We start from the raw sequence: 24,076 nt of genomic DNA, 5'->3' as shown, positions 1-24,076 counted from the left end.
TCTGGCACTAAGTATGTTTAATTCACTGGAAGCAGCTGCATCTCAGAATTCTCATCTTTTGATCACAAGGTTTGATATGCTGCTGGGTAGGACAGAAAGGGGTCCTCAGGCTGTTCTTAAAAATAAGTTTATTGAGAAACAAGTACGGTTCACGCAGCTCTCTATTCTGGCCGCTGTTCCAGCAGAGAGGGTTCCACGCCTCAGGGGCTTCTCCACATTGGCTGAGGGCAGCATGGGGGCTGCGGTGGGCAAGGGGCCTACTGTTTGTGCTTGGTCTCGGTGAGCAGCTCTTGCCAGTTCTTCTCCATCTCCTCCTTGCAGTTGAGGAAGGCGTCCTCCAGCCGGCGCATGGACTCTGCCAGCGAGGGGTTGGTGCGCATCACTACCATGTCGTAGGCCATCCACGTGGCTTGCACTGCAATGAGACGGGCCCTGATCAGGCCACAGAGTGGGGGTGGGCTCTGGAGCGCCCCAGGGAGGGCCCTGTGCTTCCGACCCCTCTAAGCATCCCAGGGCCTAGATCCTGCTGTTACCCAATGTCTTGAAGGAGGGGAAACTGGTAGGTTATGTGTTATAGGGTTCATAAAAACCCCTCTTACAACTTCTCCCTACACAGGACAGTACTAAAACCTCCCTGACCTCACATGGGTCTTAACTTCCGATGCCCATGGCATTAAGGCTAGAAGCCAGTCTGATATAAAATATTAGGAAAAAATTAGAGCAAACAGAAGTCCTTCCCCATCTGTGGCTCCTAGCTCGTGGTTGCAGGGTGAGCCCTGAGGAGTCTGAAGGCCTATCGAAGCTCACGTAGGGGAGCCCGCTCTCACTCCAGCAATGTCCTGAGCCTCATGTTACCTTATGGAGAATGGCCTGGGATGCTGGCCCGCCTCTACCTCAGTACCTCTGTGCTTTCATTAGGGGCAGTCCGCAGAATGAATAATAACAATCGCGCTTGAGTATCTACACGTGACCAAGGTCAGCAGCGCAACAGTCTCGATGTTTTACAGAAAGTAATATCTGTTTGGTTAGGGAAAGACTGTCAGAAAAGCTATGTTCAGTATCTCAACAGATAGAGGGGATACAGCTATATAGTTCGTACCGGAATTCTTGAACTTTTGGGTACATGAGAGTCACTTGGGACACCTGTTGAAATGTAGGTCACTGGCCCCTCCCACAACTCAAAGGCTCTCTCTTTTTTTTTTTTTTTTTTAAAGATTTTATTTATTTGACAGTGAGAGAGACTGAGACAGAGAGGGAACACAGGCAGGGGCAGAGGGAGAGGGAGAAACAGACTCCCCCTGATTTGGAGTTCGATCCCAGGATGCCGAGATCATGACCTGAGTGGAAGGCAGACACCTAACCACTGAGTCACCCAGGCGCCCCTCGAAGAGGTTCTTATTTAGCAGGTTGGGGATGGTGCCCAGAACCTGTATCTTAATAAGCGGACCACCCTTGCAGACCACCTGAACAGCAGGTGGAGCATGTTCCTGGGCGTCAGAGCAGTCGGCTTCTGGGCTCACCGCTTGCTACCTGTGTGACCGGGAACAAGTGACTCAAATGTACTAACCTCATCTGTAAAGGACAGACGATGTCCTAATCTTGCTGCTTGCTATGAAGATTAAATGGATGATATATGTAATTTGCCTAGAACATATTAGAGTGTTCTTACTATAAAATAAATAACTGATATGTTCAGGACAAAGTTAGTATAGTCAGAAATAAAAATTCAGGAGAAAAAAGGAGCTTGCAGAACTGAGTCTCATGTAGTCCCATATGGCAGTCGGAATTCTAGCTCTGAGTTTCCTAAGGCCAAAGTAGAGGAAACATATTCAGGTTTAAGCCTCAGTGGCCAAAAATAAAAACGAACCCATTAAGACACTTTTATCCTATGGAAACATTTTCTGATAGGTATATTTTTTGAGAAGTATGTAATATATTTTATTTTTTAAAAGATTTTATTTTATTTATTTTATTGTAATATATTTTATTTTTTAAAAGATTATTTATTTTTAGAGAGAGAGGGGTGGGAGGGACAGAGGGAGAGAGAGAGAGAGAGAGAATCTCAAGCAGACTCTATACTGAGTTCAGAGCCTGATTCGGGAGCTCAGGCTCTGAGGACCCTGAGATCACCACCAGAGCCAAAATCAAGACTCGGCTGCCGGACTGCCTGAGCCACCCAGGCGCCCCGACGGCATCCCTACTTTAGATACAACGTGTTTCTTCTGTGGCTATAGTTGTATATAGTCACTGGCCAAAGAGAGCTGTTGGGACGGTGCCAAAGCACGGTTCAGAGAAGGCAAGTCGGTGAGACACCAAAACACCGCGTCAAGAGCGAAGCCCTCCTTGATTTGATCCAAGGAAGAAAACTCAGAATGCAGAGAATAGGAAGGACTCATGGTCCTCTGCAGAAATATGTGTTTCCTCAGTTTTTAATTCACTCAGTCTTTATTGAGCACTTCTGTGTGGGCGTTTTGCTCCGGCAGCCCCGCGATATAGCAGCGTACAAGACAGACACACCCTGCCGTCATGAAGTGTCTATCGCAGCTGCTGTGGGAGGCGACAGAAAAAACACACAAGACAACCACAGGCTGTGAAGGCAGCATGTGTTGTGGCAGAAAAACGGGGCAGGAGGAATCTGATTTCAAACCAGGTGATAAGGGCAGGTGCTCTCTCTGAGATTTTGGTAAGTTCTGCGCAGTAGTAAAACTAAGCAAAGCCAACTGGGGCTCACCCCAAACACTGATAACCTTCTGGGTAGGGTTAAAGCCCTCACATGGATGTCAAGGAGAAATGGTGAAGCCGTACGCGTCGACGCAGTCAGTACAGGATGTAGACAGAGCGCTCCAAAAATCTGCTGTGGGGGGCGGACATCACTTAGGGCTGTCGTAGGTGAATCTGCTGTGTGGGCCTGGATGGCAGAAACGGAGAACAGGGAGTAAAGGATTGGCGACAAGAGGGCCAGCTAAGCCGTGTGACGAAGGGACAAGGGACAGGGATGGGCCTGGATTTAACAGCCATACGCGAAATCCCACCTTTGGCAAAACAGACCAATCATTTTAAAATGTAAATGGTGACATTCTGCTTCCCAGTCTCAGGCCCCAGATGGTCTTATGGATGAATTCTACCAAACTTTGAAAGAAGAGTTAGGGGCGCCTGGGTGACTCAGTGGGTTAAAGCCTCTGCCTTTTGCTCAGGTCATGATCCCAGGGTTCTGGGATCGAGCCCTGCATCGGGCTCTCTGCTTGGCAGGGAGCCTGCTTCCTCCTCTCTCTCTCTCTGCCTGCCTCTCTCCCTACTTGTGATCTCTGTCTGTCAAAAAAATAAATAAAATCTTAAAAAAAAAAAAAAAAACACTGTCGGTGGAAGTATAAATTGGTACAATTAAAAAAAAAAGAAGAGTTAATTCTTTTTTTTTTTTAAGATTGTATTTATTTACTCGTGTGTGAGAGAGCGTGCGCAAGCAGCGTGCAGAGGAGGAAGCAGGCTCCCCACTGAGCAAGGAGCCCAATGCGGAACTCGATCCCGGACCTTGGGATCACGACCTGAGCAGAAGGCAGATGCTTAACTGACTGAGCCACCCAGGCATCCCAGAAGAGTTAATTCTTACATCATACAAGTGAGTCCAGAAATTAGAAAAGAAGGCTGATAATCTCATTGTATGGGTATAGAAGCTTCCTACTTATATTATAGGAAATTTGAGAAAAAGATCAGCAAAAATAAAAACACAATTTTCCCTAAGGTGCTTTGTTCTAAAATCAAAGATCATATGAAAAAATTATAGGTCTATTTCACATCAATATAGATATAAAACTCTAAATATAATATAAGCTAATCAAATCTAACAGTGAATTAAAATAGTATATTATGATCAAGTAGAGTTTGTAAAAGAAATTCAAGGATGACTGAGTATCAGAAAACCAATCAGTGTTGGGGCGCCTGGGTGGCTCAGTGGATTAAGCCGCTGCCTTCAGCTCGAGTCATGATCTCAGGGTCCTGGGATCGAGCCCCGCATCGGGCTCTCTGCTCTGCAGGGAGCCTGCTTCCTCCTCTCTCTCTGCCTGCCTTTCTGCCTACTTGTGATCTCTTTCTCTGTCAAATAAATAAATAAATAATAAAAAAAAGAAAACCAATCAGTGTAATTAAGCACATTAATAAAAAGGGGGAAACCAGGGGAATATCTCAAAGCAAAAAGCAGTTAACGAAGTTTAATGCCTATTTATGATTAAAAACCCCCAAATCCTAACAAATTGGAAATAGAATGAGACACCCTTAATTTACTAAAAGTGATATACCAAACCTACAATGAACAATATACTTAATGCAGAAACCCTGCATATACTCCCTTTAGAACTGGGACCAAACAAGGACGCCTCTGACAATGTTACTGGTGTAGGAGATGCTGGCAAGTGGAATAGAGAATTTGGAAAGAAGTAAGAGGTGTAAGGATTGGATGGTAAGAGATAAAACTATCAGTATCTGGGGGTGCCTGGGTGGCTTAGTCAGTTAAGCAACTGACTCTTGATTTCAGCTCAGGTCGTGATCTCAGGGTTGTGAGATGGGGCCCCATGATGATGGCAAAGGGATCCACACTCAGTGGGGAGTCAGTTTGTGATTCTCTCTCCCTCTGCCCCTCCCCCTACTTGTGCACTCTCTCTCTCTAAAACAAACAAAAACAATCAGTATTTATGAATTATAAAAATGTATATGAGCAAATAAAGATCCAATAGCTAAGTCAATTTTAAAAAAAGAAAGTTAGAAGGGAATATGCCTTATCAGATATTAAGATATCCTATAAAGTCATCTATATAGCTATATGATTTTATTTATTTATTGGAGAGAGCAAGAGCGTACACAAGCAGGGAGGGGGCAGAGAGAGAGGGAGTAGCAGACTCCCCACCAAGCAGGGATCCCAAAGCAGAGCTCCATCCCAGGACTCTGAGATCATGACCTGAGCTGAAGGCAGAGGCTTAATTCACTGAGCCATCCAAGAGCCCCCCTTTAAGGTCATTTTAAAAAAAATAGTGGGGTATAGGGGCGCCTGGGTGGCTCAGTGGATTAAGCCTCTGCCTTCGGCTCAGGTCATGATCTCAGGGTCCTGGGATCAAGCCCCGCATTGGGCTCTCTGCTCGGTGGGGAGCCTGCTTCTCTCCCTCTCTGTCTGCCTCTCTGCCTACTTGGGATCTCAATCTCTGTCAAATGAATAAATAAAATCTTTAAAAAAAAGATATAAATATAAAAATTAAAATAACATCAGTGAATCAAAATTTAGCAGAACATCTGTGATCTTGGGACTTCTTAAAACCTCCAAACAAGGCAAAATATTGGTGAGTCTTTCTGTCAAAAAATTTTTTTCAACTAAGGACAACATGGAAAAGTTTTCAAAAAATGATAGAAATTTATAATCGTTAAGGGTGATAATGGGTTAATATCTATAATACACAAGAAACATTTCTAATTAATAAGACAGAAAATTCAATAATTAAAAAAAAGAAACCCCTGGAAAACAACAAGTGTTGGTGAGGATGTGGAGAAATTGGAGCCCTTGTGAGCTGCTGGTGGGGATGTAAGGTGGTACGTCATGTGTAAAACGCTCTGACATCCCTTAGGAAGCCAGGCAAAGAATTACCATATGACCTAGCAATTCCACTTCTAGGTAATATTCCAAACAATGGAGAGCAGGTTCTCAAACAAATAACTTGTATACACATGTTAATAGTAGCACTATTCACAATAGCTAAAAGGTGGACACAACAAATATCAATCAAATGATGAATGAATAAATAAAATATGATATATCCGTACAGTGAGATTATTATTCAGCCATAGGAAGGAATAAAATACTAGTATATTCTATAGTATGGATGAACCTTGAAAATATGATGCTAAGTAAAAGAAGCCAGAAACAAATTGTATTTACATATTATATGATTCGTGTATATAAAATATCCAGAATGGATAAATCCAGAGACACTGGAGACAGACTGCTGGTTGCACGGGGCTGCGGAGAGAGGCTATGGGGATGACTGCCTAGGGGTATAAAGTGTCTTTTTTGGATGATGCACATATTTTGAACTAGATAGAGTTGGTGGCTATAGGACATTGTGAATGTGTTCAATGCCCCTAAATATATACTTAAAAATGGTAAATTACATGGTGTGTGAATTTCACCTAAATTTTTAAATTTAAATTTAAGACGTAGGTACTGTAGTCATCTTCATTCTTCAGAAGTAGAAACAGAGGCAGAGAGGTTGAGTGGCTGCTACAGTCACACGGGTAATTAGTGGCAGGGTTTTACCAAGTAACCAAGCGCCAGTGTCCACGGCTTTTCTTTTTTAAATTATTCATTTACATTTTATTCCAATAACTTTATAGTTCTACCCTTCATATTCAGGTTCGTTAGTTCTTTGTTTATTTATTTATTTGAGAGAGAGAGTGGGAGGAAGAGGGAGAGAGTTTGAAGCGGACTCCCTGCTGAGTGTAACGTGGGCTCAGTCCCATGACTGTGAGACCATGACCTGAGCCAATACTAAAAGTTGTACACTTAACGGACTGAGTCACCCAGGAGCCCTAGTTGGTTATTTATTTATTTATTTAAAGATTTTATTTATTTATTTGACAGACAGAGATCACAAATAGGCAGAGAGGCAGGCAGAGAGAGAGGGAGAAGCAGGCTCCCCGCTGAGCAGGAGCCCGACTTGGGGCTTAATCCCAGGACCCTAGGATCATGACCTGAGTTGAAGGCAGAGGCTTAACTGATTGAGCCCCCCAGCCGCCCCTGGTTATTTCTTTCTTTTTTTTTTTTTTATAAGATTTATTTATTTGACAGATAGAGATTACAAGGAGGCAGAGAGGCAGGCAGAGAGAGAGGAGGAAGCAGGCTCCCAGCTAAGCAGAGAGCCCAATGCGGGGCTTGATCCCAGCACCCCGGGATCATGACCTGAGCTGAAGGCAGAGGCTTTAACCCGCTGAGCCACCCAGGCGCCCCTGGTTATTTATTTCTAAGTAAGCCCTATGCACAATATGGGGCTTGAACTCATGACCCCCCAATCAAGAGTCATTTACTCTACTAACTGAGCCAGTCAGGCACCCCACCAGTATACTGCTTCTTATGGTCCATAAGAAGAAATCCAAAAGACTAATGACCATACGAAGAAAGTCTGGAACTCTGCTCAAACAGATCTTTGTAATACAGTTGAGTTCAATGCAATATAAGTTTACATAACTTAAAACACATGCATAAAAACAAAATGACAAAATTTACAAAAACACACAGACAGGGAATAAGCAAAAAAAAAAAAAAAAGAAATAGAAATAAAAGAATGTAAAAAGAAATAAGAGAAGATTGTTATATGGATCGGTGATAGTAACACACTGTGAACTTCGAAGCAAGCCAAACTCCCTGCCAGAGAACCATTAAGAAAAACAAATCAACAAAACCAGAATCATTAGAAAACAACAAATGAAGGACCCACTATGATAGAGAGGGGATTACTATCAATCACGAACTAAAAAAATTTTTTTCCTCCCTGTGCCATGCAAGGAGGTACCAAGTGAAACAATGACATTCCAATACTTACTTGACTGTTAGCAAGGAAGATATCAACGACAGTCAAGGAAGATGTCAAGAAGCTTAAGACACAAGCTTTCTTAAAATGCATAAAAAGTTGGGGTACCTGGGTGGCTTAGTCAGTTAAGCATCTGCCTTTGGCTCAGGTCATGATCCCAGGATCCTGGGATTGAGTCCCCACTGGACTCCTTGCTCAATGGGGAGCCTGCTTCTCCCTCTGCCTGTCGTTACCCTGCCTGTGTTCTGGCTCTCTCTCTGAGAAATAAATAAATAAAATCTTTAAAAAAATGCATTTAAAAGTTAGGGAGCTAAGAAACATTCATTCATTTAAAAAAATACCTATTAAACACCTGGTATGGGTCAGAACCTGTTTAAGTTCTGGGGACAGACCAATGAGAAGAAATGTCAAAAGTCTTGTCCTCATGATCATTATATAATAAATAACACTAAGTAAACCTATATAGTATGTTAAAAAGGAAATAAATACTAAGAAGAAACATGAATCAGTGAAGGAGGGTTGAGAGTGGTAGGAAAAAGGATTTGTAATTTCAAGAAAGGCACTCAGGAAACACTTCATTGAGAAAGTGACATTTAAATTACCTTTAGATGAAGTTCTTAATGTTAATACAGCTCAATTTATCAATCTTTTATTCTGTGTTTAGCATTTTGCCTCTTGTTTAGGAAATTCTACCCACTCCCAAGTCACAAGATACTCTCCCCTATTTTCTTCCCAAGTTGTTATTATTATTTTTTTTTTTAATTTTTTTTTTTAAGATTTTATTTATTTATTTGACAGACAGAGATCACAAGTAGGCAGAGAGGCAGGCAGAGAGAGAGAGGAGGAAGCAGGCTGTCCACAGAGCAGAGAGCCCGATGCGGGGCTCGATCCCAGAACCCTGGGATCATGACCCGAGCCGAAGGCAGAGGCTTTAACCCACTGAGCCACCCAGGCGCCCCTCTTCCCAAGTTTTATACTTATTTTTGACACTTAAGTTCTCATCATGCTGAAGCTATTATATGTATATGTGGGTAGGGATCCTTTAAAAATTTTTTTTTAAATAATTTATTTATTTGACAGAGAGAGAGAGAGAGAGAAATCACAAGTAGGCAGAGAGGCAGGCAGAGGGGGAGGGCAAAGCAGGCTCCCTGCCAAGCAGAGAGCCCGATTCGGGACTCAATCCCAGGACTCTGAGACCATGACCTGAGGTGAAGGCAGAGGCTTAACCCACTGAGCCACTCAGGAGCCCCTTAAAATTTTTATTCTTTATGGATAACCAGTTTCCCCAGCTTACTTATTAAATAGTTCCTTCTTTTACTCCACTGATCTGGGAGGTCATTGCTGAAGTAGCTCCCAGTCTCCTGCACACTGCTATATAGTCTCTCAAAAACACGTATCTCTTTACGTCACTCCCCTGCTTAGCTTTCTCCAGGATTCCCCTGTTGACTAAAGAACGACTGCTTAGTGTGGTACACAAAGTCTTTCATGATCTGACCCCAAGTGACTGACTGAGATTTATTCTCTAACACTTTCACTTGTAGTTTATTCTTCAGTAGTTGAAATTTATTTTAAAAGATTTTATTTATTTACCAGACAGAGATCACAAGTAGGCAGAGAGGCAGGCAGAGAGAGGGGGAAGCAGGCTCCCTGCTGAGCAGAGAGCCCGATGTGGGGCTCGATCCCAGGACCCTGAGATCATGACCTGAGCCCAAGGCAGAGGCTTTAACCCACTGAGCCACCCAGGTGCCCCAGTAGTTGAAATTTAAATACAACAACTAACTAACTTATTTACTTTCTTTCCTTCCTTCCTTCCCTTTTCTTTTTTTCTTGAGAGTGTTCGAGCAGGGGAGGGGCAGAGGAGAGAGAGAATTTTAAGTCAGGTTCATGCCCAGCACAGAACCTGATGCAGAGCTCGATCTCATGACCTGAGCTGAAATCAAGAGGTGGACATTTAACCGACTGAGCCACTCAGGTGCCCCTCCAACCAATTTTCTTATACTTTTGTTCCTTGGCACAAATTTTTCTTTCTGTCCAAAAGCCTTGCCCATCACCTGTCTGGGAAACTCCTAACCACTCCTGTTTCAAAGAAATGCTCCACGCCTCCTCTTAAAAATTTCCATAATTTACCAGATTTCAGCCATCCATTCCAAATCCCACAGGAACTTTACTATTCTTTTATTATAGCAATTAATATAGTACACTGCATTTATATGTTTACACATTTATTTTCCCGTTAGACTATAGGAACTTCATAAAAGCCTTGGCATGTGTTCATTCAGGAGGTACTTGTTGAATGAATTAATGAATGAATGAATGAATGAATGGTACTTTACTCTGCCACCAAGTCTTGATTTTTCTTTGAGCTCCAGGATTATATTTTTCCAGCTTTTTTGAAGTAAAATTGAGAGACAGAAATTGTATTTAAGGTTTACAGTGTGATGTTTTGATATATGTATGCATTGTGAAATGATTATCACAAACAAGCTAATTAACATTTCTATCCCTCACATTTATTCTTTTGTGTTGAGAACACTTAAGATTTCTATTACTTGGTAAATTTTAAAAAAGATTTTATTTATTTATTTGTCAGACAGAGATCACAAGTAGGCAGAGAGGCAGGTAGGGAGAGAGAGAGGGGAAAGCAGGCTCCCCACTGAGCAGAGAGCCCGATGTGGGGCTCGATCCCAGGACCCTGGAATCATGACCTGAGCCGAAGGCAGAGGCTTCAACCCACTGAGCCACCCAGGCGCCCCTACTTGGTAAATTTTAAGTATATAATACAGATTAACTATAGCTACATGCTGTATATTAGATATTCAAAACTTATTCTATCTTGCATAACTGAAACTTCATATTCTTTGGCTAACATCTTCCCATTTCCCCCACTCCTCAGCCCTGGCAACCATCATTTCACTCTTTGCTTCTATGCATTTGAAGTTTTTTAGATTCCACATATAAGTGGGATCGTCCGGCATTTGTCTTTCTGTACCTGGTTTATTTCACTTATCAAAATGTCTTTCAGATTCATCTATGTTGTCACAAACGACAGGATTTTCCTCTTTTTTTAAGGCTGAACAATATTCCACTATAAAAATATCACATTCTCTTTATCTGTTCATCCACTGATAGACACTTAGGTTGTTTCCATATCTTGGCTATTGTGAATAAAGCTACAGTGAACATGGGAGTGTAAATATCTCTTTGAGAAACCGATTTCATCCCCTTTATGCCTGGATATATACCTAGAAATGGGACTGCTGATCATATGGTTGTTCTATTTATTTTTTGAGGGACCTCCATTATTTTCCATATGGCTATACCAATTTACATTGAACTCTGTGACTATATTTTTGACAGTGTGTAGAAGATCTCCACTTCAATGTAAAACTGATACTTTCAACTCAGCATGCTCGTAACTGAACTCACTTTCCCCTATCTCCTTCCAAACCTGCTCCCTTTTAACTCATGCCCATATTTTAGTCTTAGCTGAGAAGTCATTTACTCTAGGATGCCTTTCTTGGCTCCTTATTTATTTATTTATTTTTGGCTCCTTATTTTAAATTAGGTTCCCATTTTGGCAATCTCATAATACCATAGAACCACAGTACTATTCAATCTTAACAGTCATCAAAAGTAAATACTTTTTTTAAAAAAAAAGATTTTATTTATTTATTTGACAGAGAGAAATCACAAGTAGGCAGAGAGGCAGGCAGAGAGGGGAAAGCAGGTTCCCTACTGAGCAGAGAGCCCCATGCGGGTCTCGATCCCAGGATCCTGAGATCATGACCTGAGCCACCCAGGTGCCCCCAAAGTAATTACTTTTTAGTTATTTTTCTTCCTTCCATGACCATAAGCTTTAGGAACAGGGACCTCCTAACAATACTGCTGCAGGGCTGTACGCTGGGAAAAGGGAAATAATCAGACCTTTTGGGAATTACTAGATGATGGCTCTGAATTGATACTAAGTCCTGGAGACTCAGAATATCACTACCAGTCAGCAGAGTGATCTACCACTCAAAATAGGGGCTTAAGGAGGTCATGTTGTCAATGGAGTTCTAGCTTGGGTCTGTCTTATAGTGGGCTCAATGGGTCTCTGAACACACTTTGTGAAAATTTTCCCAGTTCCAATAAGCCCAATTGAAATAGATCACTTGGCAACTGGGAGAATCCCTACATTTATTCCCTGATCCATGGTGAGGGCTACTATGGTAGGAAGGCCAAGTGGAAACCACTAGAACTGCCTCTACCTTATTGAAAGCTGGAAAGCAAAAGCAACCCTGCATTCCTGGCAGGATGGTAGAGACTGGTGCCACCAGTAAGGATTTGAAAAATGCAGGGGGTGAATCTCTCCACATTCCCGTTCAATTTGCGGATTGGCCTGTATAGAAGATAGACCTTAGAGAACGACAGTGGATTATGGTACACTCAGTCAGATGGTAGGTCTACTGCAGCTGCCTTCTCGATGAGGTTTTGTTGCCCGAGCAAACGAATGCATCCCCTGATATCTGATACGCAGCTTTTGATCTGGCGGATGCTTCTTCTCTGTACTTATCAGTAAAGACCGCCAGAAGCAGTTTGTTTTCTGCGGACAAGGTCAACAACACATCTTCACTACCCTAATTCAGGTGTACCAACTCTCCAGCTTGATGCCATAATGTAGTGGGCAGGGACTTTTAATGCTGTTCTCCTCCCCAGGACATCAAGCTGGTCCATTACACTGATGCTGTTAAGCTGACTGGACCCGCTGAGCAAAAGAGGCCTGACACAAGAATATATACTGCGTGAGTCCATTTATAGGATTATATCAGTGGTGCCCGGGTGCTGGGGAAGGAGGAGTGGGAATTGACTGGGGAGGGGCAGAAGAAAAACTTTTAGAGTGATAGAAATATTTTGTATTTTGATAGTTGTGTTGGTTACACTGGTGTATACATTTGGCAAAACTCAGCGAGTTGCATACTTAAAATGTTTATTGTTTGTAAGTTATACCTAAATAAAGGTGACTTAAAAATAAAAAACAAGAACACGATTTATCAATCCTTATGGGTTGTATAAAAATATCTAGAGATAAATCCACAGCCCCAAATGTTTTCATGACTTAAAAAGGAATAAAAGTGAATGAACAAAGCATTCCATGTAAAGGTTTAATAAAACAATAATAAGAATATTAGGGAGGGCAGAAGGAAAGAGCCCAGAAACCCAATTAGGCTCAAATACGGAGAAATAAATACATATTGGGATGCTTTCCTGGCCCAAATGCCCTTCTCTGAGAATTTGTCTTCATCCACGGGGTGAGCTTTACCTGCCACGCTATGCACCCACGTGGCTTAGGCAATCCTGGCTACGAACGATGCACACTACTGCACGCGCACACTTTTCAGCACCGAATAGCAATAGGTTGGCTGTACACGTAGCATCTTGGACAGGGCTGACATGCACAGCTCTGAGTGAAACAAACAAACAGCACGAGACATATACCACAACAACCTACAGAAATTCAAAATAAATTTATAAAATAGCAACATATATTTCACAAGAACACATACACACGAAATATATGTCTATGGGAGAGAGGAAAGAGAATGGCTATGGGAATAAGGCAATAAAAAATAAACTAGAGGGTTCCTTCATGGGCCAATTATCATAATGTATCATGAACTGAGGGTATGATAAAATCAATTTTCTACATCTGAGATTGAAAATGAACAATTTTTTTCTACAACAACACAATCAGGGACTAGAGGAACAGTCTCAAGGAACCAACAGAAAATAAAATGGAAAATAACAAAGTAATAAGAGAGATGATAGAGATGATGATAAAGAAGATTAACACAAAACGAGATGTACAATGGATAATTGGAATTTCTTTCTTTTTTTTTTTTAAAGATTTATTTATTTGACAGAGAGAAATCACAAGAGAGGCAGGCAGAGAGAGAGGAAGGGAAGCAGGCTCTCCGCTGAGCAGAGAGCCCGACGCGGGACTCGATCCCAGGACCCCGAGATCATGACCTGAGCCGAAGGCAGCGGCTTAACCCACTGAGCCACCCAGGCGCCCAGATAATTGGAATTTCTGAAGAAGTAAACCAAAGAAATAATATACAAAGTATCCTGGTGGGGCACATGGGCGGCTCAGTTGTTAAGCATCTGCCTTTGGCTCAGGTCATGACCCCATGGTCCAGGGTTCAAGCCCTGGATCGGGCTCCCTGCTTGGTGGGAAGCCTGCTTCTCCTTCTCCCACTTCTTCTGGTTGTGTTCCCTCTCTTGCTGTGTCTCTCTCTGTCAAATAAATAAAATTTTAAAAAAGTGTCCCAAGGTATAATAAATGAAAAATTTTTAAAAATATTTTTACCTTTTTTAAAGATTTTATTTTATTTATTTGTTTGTCAGACAGAGAGAGAGAGAGAGAGAACGCACACACAAGCAGGCACAATGGTAGGCAGAGGCCGAGAGAGAAGAAGGCTCACTGTTCGGAGCAAGGAACTTGATGCGGGACTCGATCCCAGGACCCTGGGATCATGGCCTGAGCCAAAGGCAGCGGCCTAACTGACTGAGCCACCCAGGTGTCCTGAAAAATTTCTTTAAAAAAAATACTAAAGGGGCGCCTGAGTGGCTCAGTCAGTTAAGTGTCCAACTCTTGATTTCAGCTCAGGTCATGCTCTCAGGGTGGTGAAATTGAGCCCTGCATCCGGCTCTGCACTGGGCATGGAGACTGCTTATGATTCTCTGTCTCCCTCTCCCTCTTCCCTCTATCCCCACTTGAGTGTGCATGTTCTCTCTCTCTCTTAAAAAAAAAACAAAACAGAAGTCTACTGCTCTAGAGGTCTAATGTATCCCAGAAAAAGTGTTAGAGAATGTTAACGCCAATCTCATGTTAGTGAAGTATAGAACTTCCAGAATAAAGAATCTTAGAGGCAGAAAAAGTAAGTCACTTTCAAGAGGAAACACATGGGCAGGCCTCACACAGAGTCACTAAATGCTGAAAACATCTTTCAAGTTCTAAAGAAAATAATCACCTAGCCAAATTATCATCCAGTTATAAATGTAAACATATTTTTAAATTTTAAAAAAGATTTTATTCATTCATTTGAGAGAGAGAGAGAGAGAGAAACAGAGAGGGCACAAGAAGGGGGAGAGGCAGAGAGAGAGGGAGAAGCAGATTCCCGACATGGGGCTCAATCCTAGGACCTGTAAATCATGACCTGAGCCAACAGTAGACACCCAACCATCTGAGCCACCCAGATGCCTCTTGAATTTTGTTTTTAAGTAATCCCGCACCCAATGTGGGGCTTGAACCTACAACCCCAGGATCAAGAATCACATACTCTATCAACTGAGCCAGCCAGGTGCCCCCACCTTTCTAAACTCAAGGAGCATATCCATAGCTATAGTTTCTAGGGTTAAACATTTGAACTATTGAATACAGGATGTGTAGATCTCAACAACTGTACGATTTATGTGAACAGAATGTAAATGTTGTAAATATTATTACTAATACAAATGTTATTTGTAGTTGATAATGAACAAATACAGTATAATGAATGACAGTTGTGCCTCAGTTTCTTCATCCATAAAATAGGGATAGTAAGAGTCCCTATAGCTCATAAAACCGTTGTGAGGATTAAATGAACTATTTCATGTAAAGTGCTTAGAACAGCATCTAGCATTTAATAAATGTTGAATAAATATTGCTTATTAGTATTGTTAGATCCTGAACCTGAAGAAATAACATGATTTCCTTAATGTTTTCTCACAAACGTTCTTAATTTTGGAACAATCTTACAGAAGCGAATGTATTTTTTATGGTATTTAAAGATGGGATCAGGAGGGAGACAAAGCCTAAGAGAAACAAACTGAGGGTTGCTGGGGGGAGGGAGTGTGTGGAGAGGGTGGTGGGGTTGTGGACATTGTGGGCTGTGGGCTATGGTGAGCGCTGTGAAATGTGTAAGCCTGATGATTCACAGGCCTGTACCCCTGGGGCAAATAGTACATTATACGTTAATTAAAAAAGAAAATAAAAATACTAAAATGCTAAAAAAATATATATATTTAAGGTGTTCAATGTGATGACTTGATGTACTTATACATTGGGATATGTTTTTAAAAGTTCTTATTTTCAATGTAGTTAAATTACTAATCTTTTCCTTATATTATTAGTGTGTTTTGTATACTTTTTAAGAAATCTTTCTCTGGCATAAAGATATTTGCTTACATTGAAAAAAAATTATTTGTTTAGAATGAAGAATTTCAGGGCACCTGGATGGCTCAGTGGGTTAAAGCCTCTCTGCCTTTGGCTCAGGTCATGATCCCAGGGTCCTGAGATCGAGCTCCGTGTAGGGCTCCCTGCTTCTCCCTCTGCCCCTCCTACCTGCTTGCACTCTCTCTCCAATAAATAAATACTTTTAAAAAAAGTGAAGAATTTCTTCAGGTTCACTTCAATTTAAATTCTTAAGTAAAATTAAGGTGAATACCCTCTTTTAAAAGTAGCTTATATAGTATGATTCTATTTTAATGAAAGCATATCTTAAAAAAAAAAAAGATTCCTCCATGCATCAATCCATTGATCCATCATTCTATTTCTGCATAGACAGAGACTTGCCATAAGGTTCACCAATGTTAATAGTTAATTCTGGGTGACTGAGTTTTGTTGATTTTATTTTTTCTATTGTTTCAGCTTTTATTTATTTTTGAGAGAGAGAGAGAGAGAGAGAGACTTAAGCAGGTTCCATGTGATGTGGGGATTGATCTCACATGACCCTGAGATCATGACCTGAGCCAAAATCAAGAGTTGGTTGCTTGAATGACTGAACCACCCATTTTAGCTTTTAGTTTTACAAACTTCCTGAATGATCTTTCCTCCAGTCTTCCTTCTCCAAACCATCCTTCTTCGGTTACCAGAGGTATCTTTCTTTCTTTTCTTTTCTTTTCTTTTTTTTTTAAGATTTATTTATTTATCTGAGAGAGAGGAGAGAGAGTGAGCAAGGGGGAGGGGCAGAGGAGAGCGAGAAACTCAAGTAGACTCCTCACTGAGCGAGGACACTAACATGGGGCTCAACCTCACAACCCTGAGATCAGACCTGAGCTGACACCAAGAGTCAGAAGCTTTAGCTGCACCACCCAGGCGCCCCCAAGGGATGTCTTTCTAAAACACAAGTTTCTTCCTTGAAATCCCAAATGGCTTCCTATTACCTAAATAAGAAAGGTCAAACTCTTTAGCTTGGCACTGAGACCCTTCTTACCTTTACTCTTCTTTCCTCGGTCTGTGATCTTGTGATTCCCATGCACTAATCTCGTTCCTTGACTACACATGGCTTTCCTTCATTGGCACACAGCCTAGGCTATCTCTTCTATAGGGTTGCCTATCTGTCTACCTCCAACACCCCTGACTCAACTGTCCAATCTCAATTCCTTCCCTAATGCTCTGTTCAAAGCCTCGCTTGCCTCCCCAGTCAGCCTCTCTTTTTTTGTTCCCTCCGTAGCGCTTGGTATATACCATTATCAGCACCTGCCAGATTATAGTTTTAATATAAAATTGAAATGTGTTTTAATTTACATATTTAAATTATAATTAATCATCTTGATGTCTGTTTCCAGCCCCCACCTACTTATTCTAATGAAGGAGCATCTCTATTTGGCATCTCTATTCAACTTTATTTACTTATTTATTTATGATTTTATTTATTTATTTGAGAGACAGAGCATAAGCAGAGGAGGGGCAGAGGGAGCAGGAGAAGCAGACTCCCCATTGCAGGGAGTCTGATGCAGGGCTTGATCCCAGGACCCCCAGATCACGACCCAAACCAAAGGCAGCCACTTAAGCAATCGAGCCCCCCAGGTGCTCTGGATTATAGAACTTTCTAAAAAGGTGGTTTAAAAATATAAAAAGCTTTCAAGTACATAGACCAAAAAATGCAAACATTTTTAAGTAGAAATTTTCTAAAGCCCATGGTAATAAATGGAGATTATTTGCAAACTAATAATGTCCTTAAAAACAGGCTGTTTCTCATTTGAGTATAGAGTAGGCATACTTTCTAAAATTTGTTTTATATTAGTATTTTCTTTAATATAACTCAGGCTTACAAATTAGAGAATTATACATATTCTGAATTAGAACGAAATAACGAAATAATAATGGGGGTGGCTGGCTCAGTCTGTGGAACACATGACTTGATCTCGGGGTTACCAGTTGAAGCCTCACATTGGTTGTAAGATTACTTAAAAATAAAATCTTTGAAAAAGTAATTATAATGGTATCACTACCATGGCTGTTTATCACTTAACGGAAACATGTTGAATAACAGACGAACATTCTTTTCCCAAAACGGAGAAATTTGTCCAACTCCACTGCTGCTTTATTCCACGGAACTAAGTGAACCTCCCGTTTCAGCACCTCATCAGTCTTAGCACTATTACTCTGAGTTCTGTATTTAAACAACTCATAGAAAGTAAGTTCTAATTCTGTTCACAGGTGTTATATTGTTTGGCATTTGCTAAGTATTTGAGCTTGGGTCTGGTACTGTGCCCAGTTACAAAAAAGAAATCACCATTTCTGCCCTCAGAAGAGTCCAGTCGCAGAAAGAGGCTACAGACACACATAAAGGAATCAGAAAACACTGCGAGGCGCTCTTTAGTGGAAAGGTCCGACTCTGTGGTGGAGCAGTTACACGGTGTAGAAGCTGAGAGGTGGTCAAGGAAGACCTTGTTAAGGCAGTTGGTTTGAGCTCAGAAGTGCAGGAAGAATTTGACCTCCGGAAATAAGGGGGAAAACACCCTACCTGAGATTTTCTCCATCTCTTCCAGTAGCTTTTCCAAGTCTTTATTCAGGTCTGACAGCATCTTCAGCATGTTGTCATAGTTTCTTTCTCCAGGGTCAGAATCAGCCATCTAGGCGGCACACAGAAAGAAGACGCAGAGAGATCGATGTCGGGGTTTCGATTCCAGCTCTGTTTCTCACACCTGGATAGGCCAAACCAGAAATCCGAGGTCATCTTTAATTTCTCCTTGTCTTATTTTCCTGACATAAGGCGTCACTGAAACTCACCCATTTTATTTGTTCATGGAATATTTACTCATCTATGGGTCAAGAAGTCCCAGTGCTTGGGAGTAGTCAGTGAACGCTACCTTTGTGGAACTCATAGTCTTGCCCAGCTCTTTAGAGACTTTATCCTCCCTCTCTCCAAGGCTGCAACTTTACTTGAGGTCCATTCTTTTATCCACCATTGAATAGATTGACCGAGCATCTACTATGTGCAAGACATCTACTATGGCTGTGTAGATACTGTGGTATATTTGTGGGTCCAGACAGATAAAACCCATGCTCTCACTGAGCTTCCATTCCAGGGAGAGACACAAATAATAAACAACAGAATGGTAAAGATACCTTCAGTTTGTGGTCACTGCACAAAGAAAACAAAACAGCATGGTTTAATAAAGAGGACCTTTCACAGGGAGGGGTGCTTTAGCTGTCAATCAGCCAAGTCCTTTCTAATGAAGCAGTATTTGAACTGACACTTCAGTGGTAAGCATTTTAAAGAAGATTTTATTTTATTTTACTTATTTGAGAGAGAGCATGAGCAGAGAAAGGGGCAGAGGCAGAGGGACAAGCAGACTCCTCACTGAGGAGGGAGCTTAATGTGGGACTCAATTCCAGGACCCTGAGATCTGAAGGCAGATGCTCAACTAACTGAGGCACCCAGGTTCCCCTGACACTTGAATCATAAAAAGGAACTGGCATGTAAAGAGCTAAGGGAAGACAGAGAGAATGGGTCAAGAACAGGTGGGAGTGGTCTTCATGTGTTTCAAAGCATGGAAAGAAAGTAGAGTACGGAATTAAGGAGAAAAGTGGTATAAGGTGAGATCAGTTCAGTAAGCAAGAATTTTGGTTTTGAGTATAAGGAAAAGCCACTGGAAATTGAGAGCAGGAGATTACGTTTTAAGAGAATGACTTCAGCTGCCATTTGGAAGATGGAGTACTATAGAAGGCTGAAAGGAAGTAAGAGTGGGGGAACCAGTTAGTTAAGAGAGCACTAGAATGGTCCAGAGGTGGAAGTGGCTTTGGTTTAGGGTGGTAAGTAATGATATTAATGGTGAAGAGTGGAAGGGTTCAGGCTGTATTTTAGAAGATGAGCCAAAAGAATTTGGAAAGGGATCTGATATGTCTATGTTTGCAATGGTAAGTGTGGGAAGAGAAAAATCAAAACGACTCCGAATTTTGATGAGAACAACTTAATACATGGTGGTGTTATTAACTGAAGTGGGGAAGACTAAGAGAACAGATTAGAAGGGAAACAAAATGCTCTATTTTTTTAAAAGTTTTATTTATATAAGTAATCTCCACGTAATATGGGGCTTGAACTCACAACCCTGAGAGTAAGAGTCACAAGCTCCACCGACTGAGCCAACCAGGTGCCCCCCCCAAATTCTCTATTTTGAGTATGTTAATGAGAGAGGCCTTTTAGACCTGTGAGTAGAGATCCAAATAGCCAGTTGAATTCAGGAGAATTCTGAATTCCAGGTCTGGAATTCAGGAGAAAGGTTGGAGCTAAAATTACAAAGTTTGGGACTAATTGTGCATGCTCTCTTCACCTTTCACTTGGACAATTTTCATGAACTCCTAACTTCCTGCTTCTGGCTTCATCTTGTCAAATCCATTTTCCAGTTCACCTCCTGAATGACCTTACAAAACACGCAAATCCAACCATGTCACTCTGTTAACAACCCTTCAATAGCTCGCATTTTCTTTCAGGATAAAACATAATCTCTTACTACATATATAAGATCCTTGATAATCTAGCTCCTGACTCTTCCCATTCTCATCCAGTTCTGGGTTATGACCAAGTAACTGAAGAAAGCCTTAAGAGATCTCAAATCAAAATCTGTAAGAGTTGTGTATTTCCATGAGACATGATTAGAAAAGATCCATGAAAAAACATAAAACTCTGTAAAGTTTGAAAAATTTACAGTTTTCTTATAAAAGAGCTAAAGAAATTCAAAATGGAATAAAATCATTCTATCTTGTAGGTGAGGTTACAAAATTTGTGCAAAGGCAAAGTAGATAACGCCACACTTCATATTTGTGTGGCCACTTGCTCATTTCGTTACTTTATATGATACTTGTTACATTCTTTTACTCGCACATTCAACACATACTTATTGAGCACTATTTTAGACTCTGAGAATGCAGCGGTGAACAAAACAGGTTAATATTCCTGATTTCATGGAATTTATATTCTAGTGGTGAGAGGAGAACATGAACAAGATTAATAAGTGAAATAAATAAAAGGAGGGGATAGGCACCAAGGAAAAAAGTCGACCAGAGATGGAGGGTGGAACAGTGTGTGTGAAGGGGGCGGCTGTAATTTCAGTAAGCGTACAGGCTTGTTACGATGAGCACAGGGTGTTGATGGAAGTGTTGAATCACTATATTATATACCTGAAACTAACGTTACACTGTATGTCAACTACTAGAATTTAAATAAAAATTAAAAAAAAAAGAAAAGAGCAAAGAGTTGGAAAAAAAAGAAAGAGAGAGGCAAACCAAGAAACACTCTTAGAGAACAAACTGACAGTTGCCAGAAGGGAGGTGGGTGGGGGAGGATGGGTTAAATAGGTGATTAAAGAGTGCGCTTGTTATGAGCATCGAGTCTTGATTAAAAGTGTTGAATCACTGTATTGCACATCTGAAACTAACATTATACTGTATGTTAACTAAACAGAATTTAAAGAAAAACTTAGAAATAAATAAGTAAGTGTGCACTGAAGTGATTTTGACCAGAGACTTGCAGGAAGTGAGAGAATGGGCCATACAGATATCTGGGAAAAGTGTATCCCAGAACAAAGCCCCTGAGCTTGGAGTGAGCTGGATGAGCTGAAGGAGGAGCAATGAAGGCAATATAGTTGGTATAGAGAGAGGGAAGGGGAGAGTAGTAGAAGATGAAGTAAAAATGTGGGGGAGTAGAATTATGGTGGGCCCTGAGGCCACCAAAGAGACACTTTTTCTTTGAATGAGATGGGAGTCTGGGGGGTGATAATCTGATTTACATTTTAATAAATCACTAGGTTGAGAGTAGCTTCTCTGGACCTGGGTGGAAGCAGGAAGACTAGAAGCCCACTAGAATAATGCAGGTGAGAGATAATAACAGATTGGATTAGCACAGAAATGATGTAAGTAATATGAAAGAGGATAATTCACGGTACGTTTTGAGGGAAGAGCCAATAAGATTTGCCGAGTCAATGTGGAGTTAGAGACGACACGAAGATTTTTGGCTGGACAACCAGAAATGGAGATACCGTTAACTGAGATGGGGGAAAACGAGAAGACACTGGGTTGTGTGGGAAAGAACGAACTCAGTTTTGAACATGTTCAGATGGGCGATGGGTACTGAGGACAGCGTGTGCTGTGATGAGCACTAGGTGTTATACTTCACTAATGAATACTGAACAGTATATCAAAACTAATTGTGTATTATACAGTGGCTAACCAAATATAATAAAAAGAAAAAGATATCTATGAGGCATCCAAGTGGGGATGCTGAGTAGGCAACTGGATAAATGAATTCAGGACAGAGTAGGCTAAAGACAGAAATTGAGGAATCATCGACAACAGATGCTGTCTGACATGAGGCTGGGTGAGATCAAGGGAGATAATACAAACGGAGAAGAGACCCATCAAGTTTGGGGAGATGCGAAGGAACCAGCCACGGAGACGGAGGAAGAGGGGCCAGAGAGGTAGAAGGGAAGCAAGTCTGGACTCCTAAGTCAAGTCCAGACTCTCAGAGAGTCACTGGACCCCAGCTAATGTCCTCTGATGACATGAAATCTCAACAAGCTGAGAAGACAACTCTAAAGAGTACAACAGAAAGGAACTCCAAAAACTGTACGGGATAAAATACGTGTTTCCTTAATGGGAGAATAACTTATAATGCTGAGAAGGTAAGGAATTAAGATAGGACATGTTGAAGAGCACAAAAAAGTAGAATTTCTGGGGTTCCTTGTGGCTCAGTTGGTTAAACGTCTGCCTTCAGCTCAGGTTATGATCCCAGGGTCTGGGGATTGAGCCCTCATCATGCTCCCTGCTCAGCAGGAAGTCTGCTTCTCCTCCTCCTCTCTACTTGTGCTCTCCCTTGCTCTCTCTCAGGTAAATAAATATCTTTAAAAAGTAAAATTCCTGGGCGCCTGGGTGGCTCAGTGGGTTAAGCCTCTGCCTACGGCTCAGGTCATGATCTCAGGGTCCTGGGATCGAGTCCCACATCGGGCTCTCTGCTCAGCGGAGAGCCTGCTTTCTCCTCTCTCTCTGCCTGCCTCTCTTGTGATTTCTCTCTGTCAAATAAATAAATAAATAAATCTTAAAAAAAAAAGTAAAATTCCTGTGAATATTTGGTATTTTATGCATTTCTTTTATTTATTTATTTATTTTTAAAAAGATTTTATTTATTTATTTGACAGAGAGAGAGAGATCACAAGCAGGCAGAGAGAGAGGAGGAAGCAGGCTCCCCGCTAAGCAGAGAGCCTGATGCGGGGCTCGATCCCAGGACCCTGACATCATGACCTGAGCCGAAGGCAGAGGCTTTAACCCACTGAGCCACCCAGGCGCCCCTATTTTATGCATTTCTATGTTTAAAAGAATTTGGCTTGTTAGGTCAGTTCTGTCATTCTGGTTTAAAATGTGAAATTGATTATGGGTTATAATTTTATATGTTTTTAAAGATTTTATTTATTTGAGAAAGAGAGAGCACACAACTGGGGGGTGGGGGGCTGGAGCAGAGGGAGAAGGATACTCCCCGCTGAGCAGGGAGCCCGACATAGGCACAATTCCAGGACTCTGAGATCATGACCCAAGCAGAAGACAGGTGCTCAACTGACTGAACCACCAAGAAAGCGCCCCTGATTATGGGTTACAATTTTAAGTCAAAATCTGTTTCACCTTATAAAGAGGTTTAGAACATTTAGGAGAACCTGAAGTTCACCATATTTATAAGTTTCACTTATGATATTTATAAGAATTATTTAAGTGGGGAGTTCTGTTGTTAAGACAACTGAGGGTACTTGCAAGACTCTGTAGTGCTCTTCCTGCCTCAATGATGGATTATCCACACAGAAATCAGGGCCACAAGGTCGAAGCAGTCTGCAATATTGAGCCCCCACATGGAGAGCTCCTTTTCTGGAGTCTCCCAGACCTGTGATGGACCTTATGAGAACGGGAATTAAACTTTTGTTAAACCAAACACACACAATGAGTTTAAGTTTGTAAATGGAACAAAAACATAACGTTATTACTATTTAAATTTGCGAGACCTAGAATAAGATTAAGAGTTTAGAATGAGGGTGCCTGCGTGGCTCAGTGGGTTAAGCCTCTGCCTTTGTCTCAGGTCATGATCTCACGGTCCTGGGATCGAGTCCTGCATCAGGCTCTCTGCTTCGTGAGGAGCCTGCTTCCCCACTCTTTCTGCCTCCCTGTCTGCCTACTTGTGATCTCTCTGTCAAATTAATCAAAAAAATCTTGAAAAAAAAAGTTTAGA

The 24,076-nt window shown here is 41.4% G+C and overlaps 1 protein-coding gene across 1 annotated transcript; it reads right to left on the bottom strand.

The window, feature by feature from the left end:
• Positions 1-257: 257 nt before the first annotated feature.
• Positions 258-18,443, bottom strand: SYCE3 (synaptonemal complex central element protein 3). The gene is made up of 2 exons (XM_046010917.1): positions 18,335-18,443; positions 258-415 (listed from the first exon to the last, which is right to left on the bottom strand). Exons 1-2 carry the CDS (start codon positions 18,441-18,443, stop codon positions 258-260), a joined length of 267 nt encoding a protein of 88 aa, XP_045866873.1.
• Positions 18,444-24,076: the final 5,633 nt, after the last annotated feature.

Source organism: Meles meles, chromosome 7, assembly GCF_922984935.1.
Source record: "Meles meles chromosome 7, mMelMel3.1 paternal haplotype, whole genome shotgun sequence".
Lineage (NCBI taxonomy): Eukaryota > Metazoa > Chordata > Mammalia > Carnivora > Mustelidae > Meles > Meles meles.
The sequence above is the reverse complement of the archived record's forward strand: the minus strand, read 5'-3'. Positions and strand labels throughout refer to the sequence as shown.

Excerpts from the sequence above, each read along its gene's own strand:
- SYCE3 (XM_046010917.1), bottom strand. The coding sequence starts at position 18,443 with ATGGCTGATTCTGACCCTGGAGAAAGAAACTATGACAACATGCTGAAG. Across the intron at positions 416-18,334 it reads AGAGATGGAGAAAATCTCAG|TGCAAGCCACGTGGATGGCC; the intron begins GTAGGGTGTTTT and ends GTCTCATTGCAG.